Source organism: Rhopilema esculentum, chromosome 15 (genome assembly GCF_057945365.1).
Source record: "Rhopilema esculentum isolate cy_ngs chromosome 15, ASM5794536v1, whole genome shotgun sequence".
Taxonomy (NCBI): Eukaryota; Metazoa; Cnidaria; class Scyphozoa; order Rhizostomeae; family Rhizostomatidae; genus Rhopilema; species Rhopilema esculentum.
Window position 1 is genome coordinate 3,499,250 of NC_142829.1, and position 21,385 is coordinate 3,520,634.

At 36.4% G+C, this 21,385-nt stretch overlaps 1 protein-coding gene across 1 annotated transcript; it reads left to right on the forward strand.

Annotated features, from left to right (window-relative positions):
* LOC135685052 (solute carrier organic anion transporter family member 4C1) lies at positions 1–19,846 on the forward strand. Its single transcript, XM_065200791.2, has 11 exons — positions 1–151; positions 6,673–6,855; positions 7,759–7,950; positions 9,799–10,151; positions 10,357–10,558; positions 11,099–11,299; positions 12,534–12,711; positions 13,225–13,366; positions 14,045–14,352; positions 16,571–16,788; positions 18,910–19,846. Exons 2-11 carry the CDS (start codon positions 6,675–6,677, stop codon positions 19,062–19,064), a joined length of 2,130 nt encoding a protein of 709 aa, XP_065056863.2. The 5' UTR covers positions 1–151; positions 6,673–6,674; the 3' UTR covers positions 19,065–19,846.
* The last annotated feature ends 1,539 nt before the right edge of the window (positions 19,847–21,385 follow it).

Here is a 21,385-nt window from a genome sequence, read left to right on the forward strand (position 1 = left end):
TTGAAAACTGTCATTATGGATAAGAATCAGGTCTTTGAGCGAGAGAGCAAAGTGGCCGGGCTCTTATCTCATCAAGACATACAGATTCTGGTGCAGATACGAGCGGAACACGACCATCATCCACCTTGCGTTGCTTGACCGAAAGCATCAGGTAATTTTTTTAGCTAAATACTTCTGTATCTTCGCAACCGTTTTAGCATCCTCGAAATTAAATTCGTCTCTATCTTTCAATTGATTGTCAAGTCTGTAGCAGTTCTGTACCAAACATCAAACCAAATCCCGGATAAGACTCCGGGAAATCCACCAGTTTAAAAAGCAGATTAGAATGCTACAGCTAGTATTTGAATGGTACACGCTGTGTGACCTTTCCATGTTCGACCAAGCACGTAACGTTGCAACAATATTATCAGCAAGGTTGACCAAAGTATTTTAATACATGCAACTGACATTCTTCGGTGTTAAAAGGGAGGAAATCTCTGCCAAGCACAGTATTTCTTCGCCAGCGAACCAGCTACTGGCTTAGTCCCTTTTATACATCTAAAGCCAAAGGTGTCTTTTGAATCAACGAGAGTTAACGAACAGGGATAGTAAGAGTGCTCCATTGGAAACTCTTGACTCGCCTATCGTCTATTATTGATAGTTTCTGGGGGTGATTAAAAAGATTTAATGATTTATTTATTCAGTCTTTTCGTGTTGTAATTTGTGACCCTGCCAATTTTCTCGGACATGGGCGGCGATGATCGAGCAATGATGATACCCAGAATCTTCTGAAACAGTCCTATTAGAAACTCAGTGCTGCCTAATGGTGCTGCCAGAGCGCAGCTTAATGAAACATTTCACTAAACATTTCCCTAAACTTTTGTTTTGGTGAAGCTGAGCTATCTTTAGCGAGGGTTGCAAACGTGACTAAACTTTTCAACGTTTTTTTCTTCAAAAAACGCTGCATAATCAAGTCGTAAGTTACTTTAGTCAGTGTCAACGGAACGAAATTCATACCAATTCATACTATTAGGGGGGAGGGGCTACCCATTGCATTGCTCCCCAATCAGTACAGTTTGACAATTATTTGGGGGCTCCAGACCCCTATTTCCCCGCTTCCGATGGCCGTGTGAGTGCATCGAAAATGTTGAAATGAAAATAGCAAATTTATACAGTACATGGCAGCAGATGTAATACTTTTGATGTGTTTACTTTTCACATACAGAAACGTGACGCAAACAAATATTGGTCTTTCAAAAACAAATAACCCTCAATCGACTTTTAATATTGATAGGTACATCTTGTATTTCCCTTTGATGTCACTTGGTTCGTCGTATTGCAAAAGAATGTAAAACAGAATCAGGTTAAGAAGGAGCTTTGGTATTTTGCGCTTTGTCAAGGGAACGAAGCTTTAAACATCTCCACACTCAACAACAAATGACCACTCTGTTTTCGTATATTCATAGCTAAATCTTTGTATATAAACTTCAGTAATTTTCATTGATAAAAATGTTAGTAAAAGCGGAATAGTTCCAGTGAAAGTTGAAAGTAGATATTGATAGGATGCAATCAAATCTGCACTGCTCATGGTAGTTTACGCGTCTTGCGCGAATAAAACAAGCTAGGATTATCGATTAGCTAAAGGACTATGATTCTACAATGAATGACAACGTCAGGTCTACGATTCAAGGATTTGTCAACCTGTTCCAAGACGTGTCCCGTTTCTACGAACTGCATGTGGCCAAAAATGCTTTTCTTTTAGAGGGGCAAAACTATGGAATGGCCTGGACGCAAAAGCTAAATTAATAAAAAAATTCAAACAAGTAAAATGTTATCTCGAAAACTCCATAACATTAAGGGACCCTTTTTATTCCTGGCGCTAGTTCCAGTATTTTAAATGCTTTTACTTTGTTATTCTAATCTGTTTATTTGTATACCTGTATTTTTTAAATTTTAGCATTCATCGGTTTCTTTGTACAGGGCAGCTTGGAAAGCAATTTATGTATGTAGTTGATAGTTTTACCCTGTGTAAATAATTAAAAATGAAATGAAAAATGAAATGAAATGTATCTTCCATCCCGGAAAGTGTCGTGATTTTGCAGACCCTCTCGCCCCCATTCATTGCTGATATGACACAAACTTTGAATGGAGAGAGGGGGTATAAGTTGAACTATGTATGTTATCCTATCCGGCACATGGTCAAGTGTTTTTCTCAACAGCTGTGTCCAAAATTGTAGCCAGAAAACGCAGCTGTTTAGGAAAATTGGCAAATGCAACTCTTTTGTCGATTAAAAAACGAGTGAACAAGATTTCCGAAATGGACGACCAACAATAAATTCATTAGATATTTTGCTTCTATAGTAAAGAAAGACAAAAAGAAGACGAAGAAAAACTCTTTTGAGCCGTCGATGGCAACTGAACAATAACTGTAGGCCATTTCAAGGGCACCAATGATGGGCATAAAACATGGGCACTAATGATGGGCATAAAACATGGCCACTGACTTTCGTTCCATTCTGGATAAACATTTCCTAATAATTTTTACCAAGCTAAATGTTTATCGTGATCTGCGACATAGACTACACTCTTTTTTATAAGAACCAGTAAATTTGAGTTCAGGCTGACTGAGGCTGGATTGTTCTTAAGTTGTTCTAAAATTTATAGGGTGTAAGCAGTGCTATTGCTAGCTTTTTCGCTCTAAGGAGGTGTACAGGCCTCATTTGCAAAAAAGTGAACGAGACAGCCGTAATTCGCTGTCAAATTTGAATATTCACCGAAAAAGCACCCACACATCGCTAAAAATCCTCGATTTTGAGAAAAAACGTTGTTCAAAAATGCATTTTGCAGAAGCTCAGCCTCAGCTTGTTCTTAGTTTGTTTTTAACTTTTGATCGATTTTGTGGCTCGGGTTCTTATAAAATTGTTCTTATAAAAAAAGAATGTAGAGGCCTTTTGATGTCCAACTATGTCTGACTGCGGCCTTAGTACTAATGTTGGCACTTGTTAAACATTTGGGTGAAAGTAGCAAAACGAGTTAAATTGATCAGTAAACATGTTGAATGAGAATCAGTACGTTTTAGCTTTTATAGTAAGCTAGAAATATCTTCTAAAACGTCATCTGTCAAGTGATTGAATATTCCCAAGCTCTAGTCAGAGGGAAATGACAGTTTCGAAGGTAGCTCTGTTTCTAGCATTTAAGGCAAGGGGACAGCGCACCTCTTGCATTTTGAAGAAAATTTCGCCAAATTCCTTGAATTGTCTACATATTTCCTTCTCTTGGAAGCTTGTTCACGCAAAATACACGATTAATTGCAAAATCTTTCCCAGCCAAATAAACCATTTTATAGCACGAGTTTGCTGTTACGTTAAAATCGTAGGGTGATATGCCTACAGTAACCAAAAGCTACGTACTAATTACAGCAGCTGTTCGGTGAATTGTTAAGCTTACCTCAAGACTCGAAGTTTATCACCTCATACCGAACTAGCAAGCCACCCCCCTGAAATAAGCTTTTTGTCTGAACACAGCCTTTAATTGGGGAGAAAGTGAGCTTCTGCAGATTGAGAGAGTTACTTCAATTATGTCGGGAGAGAATAAAATTATTTATGTTGCTTGATACTGCTTTCCTGTTAACTTTCCTGTACCAAACAATATGAAAATTTGTTTAATTTTTTTGTTCTGGCTTATTTCAATATATTCAATGACACCTTTCGTTAAAAAAAGGTTGTTACATTGAATATTGCAACAAAATAGAGACGATATCTATTCTGTGGCTGTACGCAGTGGTGTAGTGCTATCAAAATAACAAGGGGGGAGGCTTTTGTACAAAAAGTAGCAAAAAACAATAGCAAAAGTAGAAATTTGCCAATTTTCGGCATTCAGAAGCCTGAGCCCCCTAGCACTACACACCTTGCTGTACGTACATTGAATCGAGCATTTTATGACAGACCGGTAAAACAGCAGTCTTCACATGACTGTTATTTTCATTAAAATACTTCTTGGACTTCGATGCTCAGAGCAAATCAAATCAGTGGTATTTAATACGTGTAAACACAGCCTTGTGCTCATTATCATTGTTTCGAAGTTCCTTGGAAGTTGTAAATTTCGTTGCCCGTGACGTTAGACCTGTTTTTTTCACAATCTTCTTGCTCGTATACCATTATCTCAGCAATTTAATACTTATCCTTCCACTCTTGTTCCTGGTCATTTGCTGTATCTAAAATGGTAACCCAATTTAAAAATTTCTACATGCAGATAGATTAGATCTAATCAAATTTTGTTAATTAATCAAGATCATTTTTAGCTAGACATTCTTTGTATAGAAGAGTGAAGTAGTAGAACACACATAGTTTTATATGTCGAGCCGTGCCTGAGCGGCACCGGTTGATTCATATGAAACTAATTTACCGCTCGGTTCGACACGGTATCCCTGATTCGAACCATTCGCCTACGGTTCCTCGCCCGGTACCGCATACGGCCAAGCTCGACTTATAGGGGGGTCCTTATAGAATTAAATCTTGTGCCGTTCCGCTTGCGTAACATACGCTTGCGTAACATCGCGTTAACATAAGATGACACAAATTGGCTGACAATAACAATCAGCTTCAAACTACGAAATCTCCTTTTTACAAAAGGATTTTGCCCGCCACCCGCTGCAAACATTTTGGGGCGGCATCCTTAGTTACAAAACATAAAATTCAGCCCTTCTAATCGAGCTCAAATCATTCTTGCATTTCAGACGAAATGTCGCTCATCACTAACGTTTCTGATATTTCATATTCTTGTGGTATTTTAACATTCTCTCAGATCTTCAATTATCCTGTACAGTTCTCTTTGAAAGATTTCAATAAACCTACCCTATCGTTTTCTGAAGATTTTTAATCCATTTCCAACACGAACAAGATTACAAGCTCTCGAGTTGGCCTGTACAAAAGCGAATCATTGGATTAAAGTTTTATGGTTATCAAAACATCGAATTCAATTTCTCGATTTGCTAATTTCATTGTACATTGTCGTAAATATAGGATGACTTAAGCATTTAATAAATGAATTTACGATGGTTATGATAGCTTCCTGTACTTCCATTAAGTATTGTGTCATGTCCTAGGACTGACAACTGCACGGTCAGAATGAGTCAGCAAAATAGAACCGGGTGTCAAAGACCAAAGCCAATGGGAACGTGTGCAATGACTATGGGCAATTATAGCGAGGGGTTGGTAGACTTGTTCAAGTCTCCCTCCTTGAACAACTCTCCCTTTGTTTGTATTGTATTGTATTGTAGATTATTTAATGTTAGTTTTTACAATAGTGAATATACACTAATTAAGACTAATATGAAGCAATTTCAAGGATTGCATAAGACAGTTCATTAAACCAAGTTTTGATCAACTTCTTAAATTGTCTAGTATTTTGTGCTATTCCAGATTTTAGGCCCTTGAAAACTTAATGATCTGATACCATTATTGGTAGTTCTGGCTTTTGGAATGTCAAGGGGGTTTTTGAGTCGAAGGTTAAAACATGGTGTTTTGGGTACAAAATAGTCTTTCATGGAAACAGGATTAAGGTTGTTAGGTGTTTTATAAACTTCGAGCGCTAAAATTCTAACTGATTGGACATGTATGGTGATTTCTTTTGAGTTGGCAAGTAAGTCTTTGTACGAAGTTGTGACTTATGCCAGCTACGCTCGCTCCTTCAGAGAGACTTCAGCAATCCCGCGAGCAATCCCATCGCATCGCTGCCATAGGTCAAGACCATGGGGATAGACGCTTTATCGCAAAAATGCCAATAGCTAAGAAATGTTATGAAATGGCACTATGGCACTAAAACAGTTAATGAATGGCCTACACTGTTTCCTTTATAAATTTGCGAATGCAATTTTCATGGCATTTTGGCAGCTGCTTACAGTGCAGATGATACTATCAATATTATTATTTAAAGTGGGCTGCTATAAATATAGCTTATTATTAGGTAATAAAGGCCTACTTAAAACTAAAGCTAACAAATTAAATTCGCGATTAAATGAATAAAAGAAAAAAGATCTAAAAATCTATATAAACATTTACATGCATTCTTTGTACAGTTTATTACAACATGTTCGATTTTTTTAATTTTTGCAATCAATGATGCCCACTTGTGTCAAGTAACTAAAGTTGTATTGGGTTTATTTCTCAACCGCTTTGTCTTAGGGTCTTCAATACCTATCGCAAACAAAAGGATGGGACTCGTTTGCAACTATTTCTCATTCATATGTTATGTTTGCAAAGCATTTATTAAAGATTTCAGCTGATAGATTGAGCTACTTGAACTTTGTCAGTGAAAATTGGCTTAATAGGGCCGATGGTGCGACTGCTTCCCAGCACCCTTTGCCAATCCGCCTTTAATTATTACTGTTAGAGCCAAAGAGCTATGAACTCAAACTAAAATTTTGTTTATTGGATACTTGTCCACTCGTGTCCTTCTTCGATTTTGGGTCCATCTTTAAGTCTAAGCTCAAATGATAGTTTAGGAAATTATAAACAGCTAAATCTTTCTACTTCTGGCACCAAATTTTTGAATAGGTAAGGAATTTTGAATAAAGCTTTTTGACCTTGCAAAGGGTTCTTTTTACAATTTAAAGCCGATTCCATGCAGGGAAGGCCATTGCAGAATTATCTGTTTTATGTCAGTAGATTTAAAATTGCGTTCTTTTACTTACAGAAATGGCAGAAGGCCTATTGGATGAAAACAAGAACACACCAAGTTGTGAGAAAGACGAAGAACGAAACGAGGAAGAATTCTCCTTACGTTGTGGATACAGATCTTGGAGACCGGATTTTTTGCAAAGATTCGTGAGTCCAAAATGGTTCATCTGCGCATTGTCCTTGTTTTCTGTGACGCAAGGTAAGAGCTATAAATCACACCAAAGCTTTAAACTTTAATGATTGTCAGGACTAAAATCATTTTTAAGAGCCCCCCGAGTTGCGCCGGGACCTCAACTGTGGTGACGGAACCTTAAAAAATGGGTTTCAGTTTTTGATGACCATGATTTATAATTCATAGTCATAATTTGAATTAATCATTTTTAGCAGTAAGCTTGTTTTTATCAAATGTAGCAAATGTTTTTCCCTCTACGATGACTTCTAAGAGACCCTTGAGGCATATTTGCTGAAAGTCCTTCATAGATTTTGAGGCATTGGTTATGTTAGGTAATTTGATGGTCATAAACATGAAGAGGAAAAAGGAACGTTCTACATTTTCGGTCATTTTTGAGCTGCAACTCAGAAACTTTACATTGACTTTGAAATATCAATGGGCTCCTGCTTCTGACTGGCCTATTTCGATTCACAACTTAGTATATATATTTCCTGGCTTGCAATTTTCCTTGCAGACCATTGTCTAAGTTTCACAACAAAATCAAGATCTCATTGGCTCTCTTGAGAAACACACAGATACCTAACAGGCATTAACATTATAAATCTTATGATTATCTATTCTATCAATACGTCACTTGACAGTGACTTCACCTAATAGTGCTATACTTCAAGGGAAGTATATTTCAATTCTTCTTGATTAAATTTCAAGCTAACAAGCCAATCATATCGCTGGCATTTCACGAACATTCTGAGTTCTTGTCTCCTTCTATATTCAATTGTTGCTTAACTTCTACTTATTCCGCAGTACTCGTTTCTTATAGTTAATTGTTTTTAGCTAAAATTAGTTGATTTCGCATTACACTATTCTATTCTGTCTGGTGCGATGAGATCAGACGTATGAAAATTCTGATTCGATTTATCATTCTTTAAGGGATCCTTGTAAATGGTCTGACTGGCGTGACAATCCCAGATATTGAAAAGGAATTTGGATTTTCAAGCAGCAGTGCTGGCATCATTCTTGCTTCAAATGACATCGCTGGGATTATTCTCGTACCCTTAGTCAGTTTTTGGGGCACCCATGGCAGAAAACCTAAGTGGATTGGCTTTGGTGGCATTGCTACAGGTAGTGTTTTAAAAATCATTAAGTCTAAATCTACAATTGGTCTTCGGTTCTTTTCGGCGCACACATGAGCATTGCCTTTGTCTTAGCGTTAACTCATTTCTTCTTTGGCAAAGGCAAATAGACTGTTTCGATACACATTCATATCCAAATTTGACGCAGGATTCACATGAAATGAGCCCTTATGGAAGTGACCCAAAAATATGAACGAGTGGATCATATATCACCCAACGCAGAGTACCTGCGGCCATACAGAGCGACTGCCAATGTTTGATGTCTTCTTATCGATTACTTCTTAGCTACAATTCTTATCAGACGTGAAAGATTCAATAAGTGAATACTTGACAAGAATGTTCTATAATACCTATTGTCAAATTCCTTACAGAAGATGCTTGCGTTCGTCTTGTTTTTGCGCTGCAAAGAAATAAAAACTTTATAGCGGATCAAACGAAACTTTGTTGTCATTTACTAGAGAAAAAAAATCTGACATGAACAAAGTCAAATGGCATTAATTCTACTGAAGAGTATCATAAGAAAAGTTAACTTCAGTCTTTCCACTATTTTATGCTATTCTTATATTTTGCTGCACGATTTTCGGTATTTGACTATTCACAAATTTGCAATAAGAAAACAGTTTCATAATGAGCATCATTTTCAATATTTCGTGAGATATAGTTACAGTTTTCTTAAAGATGATAACAAAGTACTTCATGATGTATTTCATATTTCTTATTCACTTTTTGCAACGAAAAACCCTTCAACTTTACATACAAAACGGACGAAAAGTAATGATAAGATATTTTTCGTTCTTTCCTGCTATTTCCAAGAAATAGATTATCAGAATATAAAGGACGTGGCAATAGAGTTCTAAAGTGATGACGTCACAAAAATCTATTTTTAAAATTTTCTAATTTGGATCCCATAACCTGAAAGAGCATCATGGAATACCTATAAATGTGCAAAATCAGGCAAATGTGTTACGAATTGGCAGAGATATGGCCAAATGTTTACTGGCTCTCTCCTCCATCAAACCTCTGTATTTTGGTCTCTGTTCATAACTTTATGAACAGAGCCAAAATAACAGTGATTCGTTAGCAAACTTCAAACCTTTCAGTGGCAGTACCTCAATTGATTTTGGAAATATTTGACTAATTTTGCATATTGGGAAGTATTTCATGGTTAGTTTTTATGCTATGTGGTTAAAATTCAAAAATTCTAAAAACAGGTTTTTGGTGACGTCACACTTTAGAACCCTATTGCTGATCTTCCAGGGCGTCTTGCTTTAATGTTTTCAGTTCATTTCAAATTGGCTTAAAATAGGGAGCTTCTTAATATTAATAGGAATTCCATTCCAAGCACTGTTGTGTGAGCCGAATCTTTTCATTTAATGTTCCAAATTGTACCGAGGAATCTCTATACTTCGTGAAAATCATGCGCCATATCTTGCGTATAATTTGAACCACCGATTGAAATTAAAACTATTCTATACAAGTTTCTTTAATATGACTCAATTCAATTTGTAGTCGTTCATTTGTAGCCAGAAGAATATTGATTCAAAGAAAATTTGAGAGCTGATAACCGATCCAAAAAAATTTTTACGCGTTTTGCAGACTAATAATCAGTGTTACATTAACCAAAAATAAGAGTTTATGCTACGGTGCTACTTTAAAAGAAATTTATTTATTTTAAAAGATCTATTTTAAAAGAAATTTTGTGAAGTCATTTGGTTTTACCTCCGTTTGCGTCATTATTCTTTTTCTGCTGAATACCGTTAAACTAGAAGATCATCCAACAGAATTTCTAAACATCATCTAATATACTAAAGATAAAAAACTCATTTTGTTATTTTAGGACTCGGTGCACTTATCTATGCTTTTCCGAAAGCACTTGCTGGCGCATACAATATCCCTGGCACAGGAGGCATTAAACCATTTTGCCTAAAAGATGGAACGGGGAACATTTGCACGACAGGCAGATACAGCTCTTCAACATTGTACCTTTTCATTCTCTGTTTGGGACAGTTTGTCATGGGTGCCGGGACAACTCCGCTGTATACACTTGGGCCTGCATACATGGACGAGAATGTCAATCCAAAGGTGTCACCAATCTACCTCGGTATTTGGTTTGCTACGACCTTTTTAGGGCCAGGACTTGGATATGCGGTGGGAGGAACCTTTCTCAGAATATTTACGGATCTAAAAGTGGTAAGCTTAACATTTTCTTTAGAGAATATCCTAGAAGTATAGTTGATTGCAACGATTGTTACAACAAAAACTGAATGTAATGCTCTTTAGATTTATTGAAAAGATAATACTCAGTAACAAGCTGGCCAACCTACTGCACTATTCTTTTCAGGCCTTTAAAGTGTCCTCTCTAGCAAAGTCCAATTTCATTGCCTTTTCATTTTAGCCAGCCGGTGCCAACATCAATCCGCGTGATCCAAGGTGGGTCGGTGCTTGGTGGATGGGATACTTTGTTTTCTCTTGGTTCCTACTACTCAGTGGCTTGCTTCTTCTGTGCTTTCCAAAAGAGATGCCTCGTTACAAGAAGAAACGCGACCAGGCTCTTAAAGAAGGCGCCCTATTACAGGCTGATGCAGAGCTTGGCAAAGGTATTTCGTATGCCATTATAAACCCCCATCTTGCGAGAAATACCCTTATTTTATTTTTTAGGATATTTAATTTCAGTCACATTACTCATATAAACAAAAATGACCATAAGCGAAAGCGTGAAAAAATGCTTAGCCTTCTTGGCCAAATAATCAATCTTGACAAAATTGACACAAAAGCATTTTTTGCTTCCTTCGCAAAATCGTATGCTAACGATCTTGTTCAATACGTCTCGATACTGACTACCACCATGATTGTTCGAGTTCTGAAAATTAAGCTTTTTGAATGACGGGCAAGCGCATTGAATTTTCTGGTTTTGGTAGTTGCTGGTTTGTGTAGACGTTTCTTTTGCATTTTAGAACCCAAAACATTCGATTTTAGGATAAATTTCAATAAAGAGCAGCTGCTCGTCCCTCTATGAGTATAGGTGGACAGAATGGTATCTACTTGGTATGTAACGTTACAAAATCAATGGAATATTATGTTAGCGTCAAGTAATATACTGACATGCATTCATTAGCTAAGTACTTTTTTCTATTCAGACCTTCGCAGCTTCTTAACAGCAACACTTCGCTTATTGAAGAACCCAACCTTCATGTTCTCTGTTCTTGGATTGACTGTCAGAACCCTGTATGGATCCGCGATTGGCTCCTTCTTTGCCAAGATTATACTTCTAAAGTTTGGTGGAAGCACGTTTGAGATCTCAATCGCAACTGGTGTCATCCTGCTTCCTGGAATGGCGGGTAATTATGAAAACCTTCGTTGAATTGCTTTCTTGAGAAATCGTTGCTTTACATCTGGGCAAAGGGTACACTAAACTATCAAAATGGCGTGACATATATGGGAGTGGTAAAATTTGAAAGCATTGTCATAAGGAATAGTTGTAGCACAAAAATACAGAAACTCCGTTCTCCGATACTTCTGATTGGAAAATTCAAAACATAGTGATCAAAATTAGCATCGACAGCCAGTAAATAATAGGTCTAGCGCTTCGATTCCTTGTGTAGTGTTTCAAAACAGTGTGTAGCATTCAAAATGCGTGTATAGCATTTAGTTTCCCTGTATATTGTTTTGTTTCAATTCAGTGTGTTTCATTTTGTTTGCGTGTGTTGCGTTTCAACTGCTGCTGTAGCATTTCGATTCTATTTATATAATTTCAACTGCGGCTGTAGCGCTTCAGATCTATGAATAGCCTTTCAATTGCGACATCAGCGTTTTGATTGTCTTTGTAGCCTTTCATCCGTGTGTATAACGAATTGATTGCATGTATAAGGCGCGTGTAGTGTTTCAATTAAACTATTCTTTATATTCTTATGGTATATTCTTAAAATTAAGAAAATTTTCTTTAATTAAGAAAGAAAATTTCAGTTCTATAGCATATAAGGCAGAGTTTGGCTGTTGCCTAAAAACAGACCAATGGAAAGCAAATGTCTTAGCTATATCAAGTAATAGCTATATTCAGGCATACATTGGTCAGCTACGGTTGTGATTTGCGCAGATATACGGGCTTGGAGGGTCTCTGCTTTTAGGAAACAAGCTGTGGTTATCATGATTGACAAGTTGCAGAAACGACGGAACAATGTTTCCTTGCCGTTCATTTAGAGTCGCGGAAACGATGCAAGGCCGACAGAAACGGTTAAAAGTGAAGATACTTTATCAAATAATAATAAGTCACTGATTACTGGTGTCAAGCACGTTGTTTTATCACATGCGCTTGTTGTTACGGATTATGGATGTTTTAGTTAGAGTTTATTCAGAGATTTTCAAGGGACCGGAGAATTTTGTTTGACTTAGTAAAAGTTCGAATTACTCAAATTCAAATTAAACAAAGTTGGCTGTAATATAATTTATTTTATGTAACCGCACATTCATTACCATAATTTTGATTGCGTTGAAATGCCACAGTAACGAAACAAGCGTTTCCACCAAAGTCTCATGCCTGGTGGTCAATTACAATTTTCTATGATTTTTTTGTAGGAGGCATTATGATTGGCTCATTCATCATGAAAAAGGTTCCAATAAAAGATTCTGCTAAAAAAGCAGCTTTCATTTGTGCCACTTTGAGTCTCTTGACCATTGGCGGTTCAGCTACCTTTATGATTCCCGGTTGCAGGACTACGGTAATGGCTGGAGCAACTACGCCTTATGCTAACAGGTACTACTTAACAATCTAAATTTTCCTTTTTCCTGGAAGAAATTTTACTTCCTGGTTTCCCCTTCCTTTGCCTCCCTCTCTGGTCCGACATCTATAAAGAATGGTAAAACCAAGAAACATTCAATAAGATTTAACCGTAAATGTTAACAATACTAATTGCTCGGCTACATGTTTATCCATTTGTTTATACTCCTAATTTGTAAAAATTTTCAGTTTTCTTTGACATGCTATTATCTGTCAAATCATCCCATCCCTGCTTCAGTTTTTTAAACAACAATGATCTCTTTCGAAAACACTTAAAATAACTATTAACAGTAGTTCAAAGTCTCAGGAACGAAATTCTAAACGAAACTTTCCATATGTCCAAATATCCTTTACATAGATGACTTCATTGTCAAAGAAATTATCTTTGTGTTAGCTAAAATTTTCATAGAGTCTTATAAGCTTTCAACAAATTTCCTTTCAAATTGCACCTTTCAACTTCTAAGGAAGGGCATCCTTTTCGCTTTTTAGCACTGAGGTTGGTTCATTGACTGCAAAATGCAATGCTGGTTGTGCTTGTTCACGTCAGATGTATGCACCTGTTTGTGGTACTGATGGCAAATCGTATTTTTCACCATGTCACGCTGGTTGCCAGGGGGCAATAAGCAAAACGGTATGTAATGCATTCGTTTGAATAAACGTTAGCTTTGAATAAATCACATATTAGAAAAGACTAGTTAGATTAAAACAAAGAACTTTCTCATCAAATTGACAAAGACAAAGGATTTTTTCATCAAATTGATTTAGCCTGCTTGATGTCCATGAAGAAGGCAGTGCTATCTAAATCCAACAGAAGACCACCATTGCTAGAGCTATCTCTAAAAAGTAAACAGTTTACTTTGAGGTTGAAACACACAGCATCAAAGCAACAATTTTGCCTTGCCAACGAATTTTCTAATCTTCATAACCTGGTTTTTAAGGTGATTAAAAGGTTGCAGCTCTCTGTTATTCTTTCGGCATAGGATACACATTTAATGATAAGAAGAGTATGATTTTGGGTCAATAAGCAATTTGTAATCATTCTTGAATTTCATTGGTGATAAAAAACCGGAAGGGTCCTCTTAGTGAGATTAAAGCCCAATATTTGGTTTGCATTTGGGTTTGCCTATAGAAAGCAACTTTACCCACCCCCAAGAAAAGGAAACCTATCTCTACACCCATACAACCTCCCTTTGAAAAACCACAAACATTACATTTAATAGCTGTAAACAATGTTTTAACTTTCCCACAACAATGGTGCCATGATTGCCAGCATTTCTTTTAATATTCTTGAAATGTTTTTTTACTACAGAGTTTTATTCAATGTCGTTGCATCACGGGAGCACCATTCAGACGACACAACTCAACCAATATTACTAGCATCGATATGATGAAACTTAAAGCTAAACAGTTCCAGAGTGGAATGGTCCCATTTCCGAATTCCTCTGTTTTTGTTAACATGACCAACATGAATTCTTCAAAGTTCAATTTGAAGGCAGAAGCTAACTTCGGATTATGCGACAAGGACTGTAAAAATGCAACATTATTTATGGGACTCTGTTTCTTGTTGATACTGGTAATGTTCCTGACGGCCACACCTCAGAAGCTAATTTTGTTGAGGTAAGTAGACCATATTTCTTTTTATGCTTCATTATCTTTTACAGAAAAAATTATCTCGTATCATAGCCATGGCTATTGTGACTGAAATTCACTAGTAGGATGTATGATAGGACAACTACATGTTCAATTTAAATCCTTGATGAAGTCGAAATTTGCTAGATTTGCTATTGACTCCTTCAACTTGCTTTCAGGCCTTTGCTTGTAATATGCAAACAATCTTTTGGTGGTACAAAACTTGTAAATGGCTTTGGAAAAAGCAAACATTTAGTAAACTAAAGCTTTTCGTCTTCAGAGTTTAAAACGTCAGAACATAGATCGAAAACTCTACGCTAGGAAATATATATACCCAGTTGTGGATCGAAATAGGTCAATCAGAAAACACGAGCACATGACTTATACATTTCAGGCCGACCGCTCTTGATTTTTTCAAAAATTTGAGACTGGATTTTTTTTAATTTGGTCTTACATTAATAGGGTGTACGCAGTACAATTACCTTTAAAACAAGTTCTTTGATAAAGGGGAAATTTGCAAAATTGGCCGAGGACTACTCCAACATATGGTCAGACCTTCATTTATGGAGGTGGATGTGGTCAAGCAACCCTGAATTTAGAATGTCTTAGTCCAAACATGCAAGTATCCAAACATCCAAACATCAAAGGGTTAGGGGTAGGGTTACGTTCCCGTTTTATAGTAGATGCCAGGGACGGACTGGCTCCAAAATTAGGCACCGGGCAAATTCATTGTTTTCTAGCTGAAGGATTTTTAAGTGGGGAGGGTGTGGCATGTTAATAAATTTCAAAGGTGAAACCTGGCTTCATATAGTAACACTGTAATGTCTACATCACTAAACTGCGTAACAACGATAATCAGGAGACCTCACTTTTTATTGGTGATTGGTGGATGGTTAAGCCCCCCAAGCATAATTTCTTGATATGTAATTTTCTAGTTAAAAAATAATGGGGGTTTTCCGAGCATTGGTTTAGCAGCCAATTGAATTGATTGGTTCAGCAGCAGCTAAGCTGACGAAACGTTATTGAAAGCTGGAAAGTTCAGGGGTTTGATAAAGATCCCCACCATGGTTAGAAATTTTGACCGAATTCAAGCAAAATTTTGGGGTTATGGCCAGAACATGCATCTAAGATATTTACAACATCGAGTTAGACAGAATCAGAGAAGCAGACTCTTGGATAATCCAAACTTTATCTAAGCTGGGTAAAAGAAGTAGAAAAAAGGAAAATGATTGAAGAGCAACAAAAACAAACAACGTCTTTAAAAAATTCTGCGGAGATTTTTTTTCTCGAACGACCATCTAGAAAAGACTGCAGTATTCCCTTCCTTGCACCCTTGTTTGTGGCTAAAGACGATAGTTTTTTGACTGGCAAAATATGTTTGGGTAACTCTCTCCCAGTAATTTTATCAAATGACATCTCTCGTTATAACTAATTAAAAAATTACCGATAAGCTATGATAATAATCTCAACTTTTACCGACAACGCCAGCATTACCGAGAAGCAAATAACTTTGAGAAAATTTCTCAGTAACTTAAGACACTAACTAAACGTACTCCGTGAGAAATCTTCAAGTGCTGTTTTGAGTCGTTCTTTTCTATGTTCCTTTTTTTATATGTCAAACTTTGTCTAAATTTCTCTGAGTATGCAGCTTGTAATGCATCTAAGTCTGCCAGTTGTACCTCGCTACTTTTCTGGTTCAGTTTACAATGGCGGAGGTGTGGTGAAGCAAACAGTCTGTCTAAATGATTTGTCTGATCTAAGCACAAACAATGAGGGGGGCTGAGCCCCTCTGCTGTTTTGAAATATACTCTCAAATCTATTTGGTTAGCATCAAATTTGCCTTCCTAGAGATTGTCATGTCTTTTCCAATATAACCTATTGTTAAATGAAAACATTTAATTTTAAGGCCCAAAGAAAATTCTTTTTCACATTTTGAAACTTCCAGTTTAGGATCGTATCAGGGTTAGCCCTTCACCCAGTTTTCTGCATGCTTACAGTGGGCCCCAAATTTTGGAAAATGTCATATATCGAAATGTTTTAGTCCAATTTTATCCACTAATCTCGAGAGTATAACAGGAAGAAAAGGCCCCTACTTAACGATACGAGTTGTCATTAAGTAGCAAAATTAAAAACTGTAAAAATTTGGGATTGGCCAGTCTGCTTCTGGTAGATGCCATATTTATTGTTCAATTTTAATCTTTTGTAGATGCGTTCCTGACAACCAGCGAGCATTTGCCCTTGGGCTACAGTTCTTATTCATGCGCAGTCTGAGTTTCATACCAGGTCCAGTCATATTTGGAGCAGTTATTGATTCACAGTGTATCTTATGGAGTAAAGATAACTGTGGAAACCGTGGAAACTGTCTGGACTACCATGTGAATTCACTCTCTAAAAACATATTCTACTTGGGAATGGTAACTGCATGTATGTATGTTTACATCAACCTTCCAAGTTTTAATATCAGGGCAGAAGCAAATCTAATGTTGTTGTATAGCTGTGACATTTGCTGGTCAGTAAAATCACATGATGAGGAAAAATGGAAAAGAATTGCCTCCTTTGTGTTTTCTGGAAACTTGTACTTTTCATCATGGTTAATTGAAGCAGGGTTGTGTCTCCTCTTCCCATAAATGGAAAATAATTGATCACTTACATTAGAGATTCATTGTAAAATCCAGTTTTGGATAGAGGATTAGAGATTTAGTCTACATATACATTTTCATTAATGCCAGTTCGCACAATATGACACCATAAAGTTACAAATTTTGAAAGGCATTTAATGCAATTAACCTCAGGTGGTGAAAAGCTTCACCAAGAACAGTTTTTGCTACCAAATATCAAATTTTATGTGTTGATATAATATACAATGAATGCATAAATAACTGAAACTAGACCAAAGGTGTCCAACATGTTTTTTGGGGTAGGCACAGACAAAACCTTTCTGCACAGGTGGGCCAGATTGTTTTGAACATGAAAAATTATATGAAAATTAAACAAATAAATATACAAAGAAAGTATCAATATTAAAAGTTATATATTTTGATTGCAGAAAGTTTATAAAACTGGTAGCTTGGACATTCTCAGCTCCATTAGAGAAAAGGCCTACTTTGAGATCATCTAAGTTTGCCTATGATTACAATGAATCTTGGTGGAAATGGCACACCAAATAGACAGCTCATGAACTAAATTTAAAAAAATTGATCGCCTTAGCACTGGCCGCAGAAAATGCCATTGCAGGCCACATTTGGCATTTGGGCTTGAACACCTTTGATCTAGACTAAGGCAGGCCTTGCCCGGAAAGGCGCTCGATCGAGCGCGCGCGCCTAGAGCGCACCCAAAAAAAGCCTTGGAGAGCGATTTATAGAGCCCCTCAAAACGTAAAAACAATATTAACACGGAGCAAAATGAATTTTTGGAATTTGTTGAATCAACTTGATCAAGCATAAACAATCTTCCCAACAGACCGCAATATCATGATTTGAGTAAGATTACCCCTTGAGAAAAACTTCAGCAAAATCAACGTTGGGTTTTCGATATCATTTTTAATCTAATAACCCTCTAATAACCATCAAGGACACAGGCCACCAAGCGTATTCTCCGGCAGATTTATTTGTTTTTCGAGCAAGCGTTAATCTTCTATTGAAGTATATATTATTTTCTGTTTTTTAACTAACTTAAAATCCCTGTGCAAATCAGCGATCACGTTTCCGTCCAAATTATCGCATTGCTTTTCATTTTTAATTTGCTTTTGCGAGTAGTAGATGTTCTAGCATTTCTATAGAATGGATAACATGAAAAAAGGAAACAAAGTTAAATGTTCGATTTAAAGCCATGCGTATTGATGAAGCAATATGTGAAGCTAAACATAACAGTAGTGATACTGACACTGATAAAAGCTCATCGCATGATGGCAAGTTACATATCTAGAGAAATCTGAACAATTTTGCGACTTTGTTTTATTATATTTCTATATTTATATTAACATAGTGTTTGTTGCATGTTTTGTTATTTCATATTATGGTGCTTTCTGGTATCACCGTTGAATTTCATATTTAACATTCTTTCGAAGCTTTCGATATGAAGCTCTCGATCTCCTAAAGCTCTCGAAGGATGCTCTCAAGGACATTTACTTAGAGGTGCGAAATAGAGCGCCTAGAGTTTCTAAGGGGCTCTTTTTATGGAGCACCTTCATTTTACTTAGAGCAAGGCCTGACTAAGGGTGTTGTGGTTAATCCTAATTTGTAGGGCCTGTGCCACGAATTTGAAAGTGGGGGGGGGGCAAGACTTCTTACCCCTTTTACCGCAGCTTTAAAACTACTTGCTTTACACAAAGTGGGGGCCCATGGCCACCTTGCCCCCTCCCCCCTCCCCCCGTCCGGTGGTGCAGGCCTTGAGGCTTCAAATTCAATTATAAATCAATCAACTGACCGCTATTGTGCAAATACAAAAGACTATGAAAATCTGTGGCTAAAAAAGTTCTTGCCAAAAACTTTGGCACATTACATATCTTAACAGCATAATCACTCAATTTCATTATTTTCTCTGTAGCAATTGGAACAGTGTTTTATTTTATGGCCTGGTATTTTTACAAGCCACTGGAGACCACTAATGAGAAGCTGCAACACAATGCTGAAGATGGTCTTCTGTTGGATGAGACAACAAAAGAGAAATCAGATGAGAATGGTGATTCCAAGGCAGTGTAAACTCTACCCCTTGAGGACAGGCTCAAAAAGATTGGATAGCCAATGTATCATAAATGCTTTGATGAATTCCTAGTTGAAAAGGATTTTTATCTTGCTTTGGATGAAAGATGGCCTTACATCTAACATAATTATCTAATGAAGATGGTCTTACATATAACATAACTAATAGTGATCCTTTCAGACCTTTATTATCTGTTTCACCTTTTTGTTCAAAATATCATTAAAAATAATAAATGAAGGATAAGGCAATAATGTCAAATATTATTAAGGTAATAAGATAATTAAGGAATTCATTTTACATTTAGACAGTATTAAATTTCAAATTTTGAATCTTGATTTTACTTGTTCCATCACAGAAATTGGGTATGCATTAAAATGGAATTTTAACTAATAAAGTGCCAATAAAGGTTAAAATTATTGATGTTTTTTATCATTAAAAGTTAGAATTGCTATAGATGTAATCAGTCATTCGAGAAAAAAAAACACTTTTATAGAAGAAAATTTTTAGCTGTAATTTTTTATGATGTATTTGTTTTATGCTTTTAGAAACATTTGCATATATTTCAATGTAAAAATTAAATGGTTTTCACCTGCTATTTTTGTTTAAAAATTTATTTTTTATATAATCAATGATTAGTTGAATTTTATACAAAGAGCTTAGAAACCAGGGGATTTAAACTTATTCAAATTTGCAATAAAGATCTGAATTATCTACTGATAGAATATATTTTAACTAATGTTGTTATATCAGTGCTTTTTGAATGAATGCCAGCTCTGCTCAATTGTGCATCTATGTTTTATTATTCTGAATGAAATTGTCATTTATTTCCTTTCACTTGGTGAAGTTCTCTTATAATTGTACCAAAATATCTGGTTTTTATTGTCAGTGCAAGAATATTGGATATTCCGGATTTGCACTTCTACACATTTATGTATTGTATGCAGCCTGTGTCAAACCACTTTTGAAACCCCCTGGTGGAGATCTTGTTTTATCTGAAAATCCCTGAACACCCACAAAAATCACATTGTTTTCATGGCAAACTCTTACACTATTTGCAATAGTGAATTACCCCCTCCCTCAGTAAAACACAGACCAGGCAACTTTCCAGGTTCCCCAGGTCTTCAAGATTTTATCCTTGTTTCTTCCGTGTCATTCGGCAGAAGTAGGGCAGAATTAGGGCAGAAGTATTCTTATAACAAAAATGATCTGCTTCATGAAAACATTTTTGTTAGGGTTTACAAAAAAACAAAAACGATTATGAAGAAGTTTCTCGTGATATTTTTTCCATGACTTTTTACAGATATGTTGTTTGAAAATTCAACAAATTCCGTGGACCTCTCTGTTTTTGGCCAAATCTCCCATCTCCAGGTTTTGAAAAATTTAGGTTTACAATTTTTACAAACGACTTTGTAACAAAAATTTTCTGTTATTTTTGTGTTACTAAATGTGCACTTTTCTAGACTGTGTAGGAAACAGGAGGCAGAATCCATAGCAACGCATGCACGCCTTTTGTCAAAGTAGGCCTATTTTTATAAGGATATCAAAGTCGTGTGTTAAATTACATTTTGAATTTCGCGCCATAGCAGCATTTATACATGTTTTGTCCCCCGAATACCAACACGTTATTTGTGACTATTAAATGTATCAAAAACTTAAATTTCAAATACCTTTATGTATGAAACATATCGTCAAAAGTTAGTCACCTTTTCCGCCAATGTTACTGTTAGCCATGTCCACATCCAATGGCCGTCCCAGTTCAGGAAGACTGCGAAGGACTTCACCACTAAGTAATCGCAGCGTCCCTTGTGACATCATTGTAGCCGAAAACAGGCATGATTATTAAACGGGCTAGGAATACATGTCATACCATGTATCATAACATGTGTTACCAGACAATAAATTATATCATATGATGAAAATACATCATATCAAATCATATGTCATGCTATTTCACATATAATGTCATATAACGATGGCCTATCAGCAAATGGAATTAGAAGGAAGTTCTGACGATTAATTACATCAAATTATATTACATTTAATAGGAAATAACTAATAGGCTGCTCTTCTTAGGAGTTGTGCTTTATTTCTACTGAAATAGATTATCCATTCCAACCACCACGTTCGGCAACGGTACTAGGGTGGACCCGATCCGGTGCAGGGTGGACCACATAGAAACCTGCAGTAAAGCACCTTCGGGACACTGCAAAACCATAGGTACTTAAATGCACTCATCTTTATCAGCTTTTGATAAGTTTTGCTTCTTTTATGAAACAATTTAGAAAGGGCATATCTATGTATTGTTGCAGCATAACTTTCA

Excerpts from the sequence above, each read along its gene's own strand:
- LOC135685052 (XM_065200791.2), top strand. The coding sequence starts at position 6,675 with ATGGCAGAAGGCCTATTGGATGAAAACAAGAACACACCAAGTTGTGAG. Across the intron at positions 7,951-9,798 it reads CTTTGGTGGCATTGCTACAG|GACTCGGTGCACTTATCTAT; the intron begins GTAGTGTTTTAA and ends TTGTTATTTTAG. Across the intron at positions 14,353-16,570 it reads CAGAAGCTAATTTTGTTGAG|ATGCGTTCCTGACAACCAGC; the intron begins GTAAGTAGACCA and ends AATCTTTTGTAG.